This window comes from Pithys albifrons, chromosome 3 (genome assembly GCF_047495875.1).
Source record: "Pithys albifrons albifrons isolate INPA30051 chromosome 3, PitAlb_v1, whole genome shotgun sequence".
Lineage (NCBI taxonomy): Eukaryota > Metazoa > Chordata > Aves > Passeriformes > Thamnophilidae > Pithys > Pithys albifrons.
In genome coordinates, this window is record NC_092460.1 from 24,887,560 (window position 1) to 24,892,125 (window position 4,566).

Genomic DNA, 4,566 nt, shown 5'->3' on the forward strand with positions numbered 1-4,566 from the left:
AACTTTTTCTAGTTTCAAAATTGTTTCAAACTAAATTAAGTACAGGCCAGCTGAAAGTTCACCTTTTTATCCTCCAACAGTGACAATTCTTGGCGAAACAGAGAGAAGAAGAACAGGGCAGAGCAAGTGGGGGATGAAAAGTGTAGCTTAAAGCAATTGTAGCACCCCAGAGGCAGACTGGACCATTTGAGTATGGAGAGTATTTGCACTGCAGCCACCAATGTTTCACATACGAGCTTGTAACCTTCCCGTAATGGTGCAGACTCAGTGCAGGTCTGTAATCCTTTGCTGAACTCTCTTGTCAGTCATGGCTGTCCTTACCCACAATAGCTCAGCTTGAGAGGACCTCAGGCACTGCTCTGGTGTCCAACAGTCATTGTCACAAATGCAATGTAGACATACCTCTGGCGTACGTTAAGATAACTTTAATATTGAAGATGTTGCACATAACACTTCACAGCACATGGAATATAAAACCAAAGCATTTTTCCTAGTTAACTCTTTCTTGCCATTGAGGCAAAAACATCTGTCATACTATAAAAAAAGCCGTTTCACAGAATCACAGACTATTCTGATTTGGAAGGGACCCACAAGGATCATTGAGTCCAACTCTTAAGTCAACGGCCCATATGGGGGATTGAACCCATGACCTTTTTCTTCAACAAAACAACAGAACAAGGATTTTAACTTGTTCAAGTGATCCTTATTCTAGCTGCTTTCTCAGTCTAATCCACTGTGAAGTTAACTTCAGTGGTTTTGGATGAATTAAATCATACTAAAATCTTCAGAAACCCAGCCTCCCTCAGTCCCAAGTGGATCCTGAATTCACCACCGTGTAAATTATGGCATTTCACAAGATTCTGAGATGCTACACTGGGACGTAAAGCAATTTTAAGGGCCAAGTCTTCAAAGTAAGAAGAAGTGAGTTGGTTTGCTTGGGATTTTTAAAATAAAATAAAATGGATCTAATCATTCACGTTGCTGTCCAAAATTTCTATCTTGCCCTTTTCTCCCTTTTGTTTAGGAAACTTAATGTTGTCTATTGTCACTTCATCAGTTACAGAGTCATCTTCAGATTCCGTGTCATCTTCTGAAGTCAGTATCTCCTCATCTGTATCAGAATCACTCAGTTCAACTACAGCCACATTCTGGAAAAAAAAGACCTCGGTTAACACAATATACTTTTGTATACCACTTCTATCATTGGAGTAAAACATAAAGCAAACACATACTACCATAAGAAAATCACAGCCAGAGTAAGAAATACTTTTGGTTTTTTCTAGGATTATGACAAATACAATGAAGAGATGCCTAAATACTTAAATTGTACTTTATGTTGCCCTATAGCAAATATAAAGCCTGAATCCAACCAGTGGCCAGTAAATTCTTCTGACAGGTCACACACCAAACCCCACACTGCCTCATCTCTGCAGGCCAGAAGGCACTTGGCTGGCTCATGCACACATCATAGCACCTTCATACGAAAATGGCCTTATATAAGCATGTAGCTGCAGCACTTTAGTTAAAACCAGAAAGAAAATATTGACGTGACTGTAAATAAATAGACAAATACCAGCAACAAAGGATCACAACACAAACAATTTTTCTAACCCCAAAATCTGTAGTCAGTCCTAAAAATACCAAGAGAGCACAGCTGAAAGCCAGTTATTATTCTTACTCTAAAGCCTTGTTATGCCTTACTAGGCCTTATATTGTCCAGTTTCTGAACCAAAATTACCTGTGAGATCTAAAATACAATCTGTGGCTTTTGATTCAGAGTTGATGACTCAAAAGTATGCCTTACTCTGGTCTTAAACTACTCCATCCCCAGTCCTGTAATTCTGCAAGTTTGAAAACCAAGTTGTAAAAATCAACCAAATAAGCATTATTATTATATTTATGTTTTGCATTAGCAGATCACAGACTAAAATGGTAAAGACTTCACCTTATCTATGATATTAGCTCATTCTAAGATCAGAGAGTTATTTTAATCATATCTAAATTTATTTTATTAAAAAAACCCATAATAAGTATTTACCATTTCTATAACTTTTTCTGTTGCACTGTCTAGATTTTCAATATCAAACTGATGAGCTGGTGCTGTTTTCATTTTTCTTCTGAGCTCATCATTTGCCTGGGCCATCTGTGGTAAAAAGCTCTGTACTCGGTCCAAAACTGAAAAACAATTTCCACATACATATATTCAAAGAGATGCACATTAGTTTTCACATTTATGCCTCAGAAAGCTGAGCCTTTAAACAGATTCCATTTCAACTGTAATTTTCAGCTGTCTACAATAATTAGAATGTTTTAATAGAAGCATTTATTGTAGTATTCAATTTTCCAAGACATAAACAGCAAAAATAGATCAGATCTATTGGTCAGCATGTGGTGCAGGAAGAAGTCACTTCAACAGTTCCATTTGGATTCTTAAAACGAAATGTGACTACTTTACAGAAAACTTGCTTGCAAATTCCATGGTTTAAAATACATGTACCATCCTGAAGAACTTCCATGTCAGCATTATCTCCAATGAAAATATAGTTATGTCTTCTTTTCTTCCCTGTTAAAGTACAGGCTGAAGGTCTCAAAGATGGAAAAATTAGCTGTAGCACAGATGCCATGCTAGACTAATGAAAGAGCAACATAATCACCACAAGGAACTCTGAAATTAAGATGGCAGGAGAGAGACAGATGCTCTAGGTCAAAGTATGAAGCACTTACTCTCTCCAGAATTATCCCTCTAAGCTCAGTGGGGCTTCCCAAGAGTTTTAAGGTAGTCAGTGTCATTAGGAGAATCACCCTCATTTCTCTTCTATGGAGGGAGTATCTTCAGCTGTCTCCAGAGTTTCTGCAAATCAACTTTTCTCCACACATGCAGGTGAGCCAATCACTAGCTTGCTTTCTCTGAGAAGAGGTACTATGCCAGATGAGTCTAACAGGTATAATCTACATTTGAAGTACTATCATCCCTGTAGAGACTTTTATCCCAAAAAGAATTTGATCTAACAATTTTTTTTGCTATCACTTTTTAAACTTCATCTCAATCACAAAACAAAAATACAGTAATTTTCTTGGAGTCCATTTTAAATTAAATGCTTTTATACAACAAATATATCATACAGAAAAATTAGTTCTAAAAAAGAGGTAAGAATCCCAGATCAGAAAAAAAAGCAACAGCTCCATACTGAAAAGGAACAATCTGTCTGTAAACTTGCAGCTGTAATACCCAGCATCAAAAAATCTAATTAATGTAATTTACATGAACTGCAGTGGAAGACCCAGGACCAGCAGAAAGTGAACACAAGAGTCTCTCCCTTTATGCAAGGAAAGCACTGAAGAAAAAGTTATGTCACAGATGTTACCTGCTACTTGACACTGTTCCAGTGACAAGCTCCTACTCACCACTGCTCCTCGGCATCCTCACTGTCTCCAAAGTCGTGGCCTTCTTGCTGCCACGTTTCGAATTAATCAGCAAAATGTCTTCCAGGCCTGCAAACAAGTAAGTATTACAGCTGACAAGTTCTCTGTAGTTGTCATCTGCTATTGGAGCTCTTGGGAGACATACTGGGCCATAGGAGCCACTGGTCCGACCCTGCAGGCCGCCTCTTACACACTCACGCTGTACTTGAAGTATTTGCCAAAGCCTAATTAAGTGAGGAAAAACCAACTGCAATCCGGCACAGCCGAGCACAGCGAGGCGAGTGCCAGTCCGGCCGATTTAAATCCCTTCCCTCCCCTGCGTGCCCAGCACAGGCCACACATGGTGCTGGTGCCCTGGGCAGGGACAGCGCCGGGACACCCGAATGGGGCGGAGAAATCCGGCATTAATTACACAGGCAGGGTCGCCCGCCGGCATCTTTAACTAAAGAGAAGCTTTCTGCCTTTTCAACACGTTTTTTTGTTCTTATAAAACCGTCATTACGAGGATCGATATTAATTTAAGGTTGACTTCTCTCCCCCCCCCCCCCCCCCCTTATTTACTTCGTGTTACTACTGTAGCGGTGCCTGGGAAAGCAGTTCCTCAGTACACGTGGGATCGGCGGCCTGGCGAGCGATCTGCCATGGGCTGCCCGCCGGGGAGGTCACTCCCCACGAGCCGAGCCGAGCCGGTCCCACCCCTCCCACTCACCTGCCCGCTGCCGCACGTCCAGCAGCTCCCGGGCCGCCGCCGGGCTGCCCTCGCCGCCCGGCCCCGCCATGGCCCCGCCGCGCCGGAAGCGGCCCGGCCCGGCCCGGCCCGGCCCGGCCCCGCCCTGCCCTGCCCCTCAGGCCCCGCCGCGCCGCGGGACGCGCCCTGCCGGCCGGGAGGGAAACATCACCTTATAAACCTGAAATCGTTATGGAAGGATTTAAACCTTCTGAAATGCAACAAGGGCCCTGCACCTGAAGGGGGGCCGACCTGCCGGAAAGCAGCTCTGTGGAGAAGAACGCGACAGCCCTGGTGGCCAGGCTGTCCCTGAGTGTGCCCTGTGGCCAGGCTGTCCCCGAGTGTGCCCTATGGACAGGCTGTCCCTGAGCCAGCAGTGTGTCCCAGTGGACAAACTGTCCCTGAGCCAGCAGTGT

At 43.3% G+C, this 4,566-nt stretch overlaps 1 protein-coding gene across 1 annotated transcript; it reads right to left on the reverse strand.

Annotated features, from left to right (window-relative positions):
* Nucleotides 1-403: 403 nt before the first annotated feature.
* NOPCHAP1 (NOP protein chaperone 1) lies at nt 404-4,243 on the reverse strand. The gene is made up of 4 exons (XM_071551045.1): nt 4,133-4,243; nt 3,406-3,492; nt 2,039-2,175; nt 404-1,148 (listed from the first exon to the last, which is right to left on the reverse strand). The coding sequence occupies exons 1-4, from the start codon at nt 4,200-4,202 to the stop codon at nt 966-968; spliced, it is 477 nt and encodes a 158-aa protein (XP_071407146.1). The 5' UTR covers nt 4,203-4,243; the 3' UTR covers nt 404-965.
* Nucleotides 4,244-4,566: the final 323 nt, after the last annotated feature.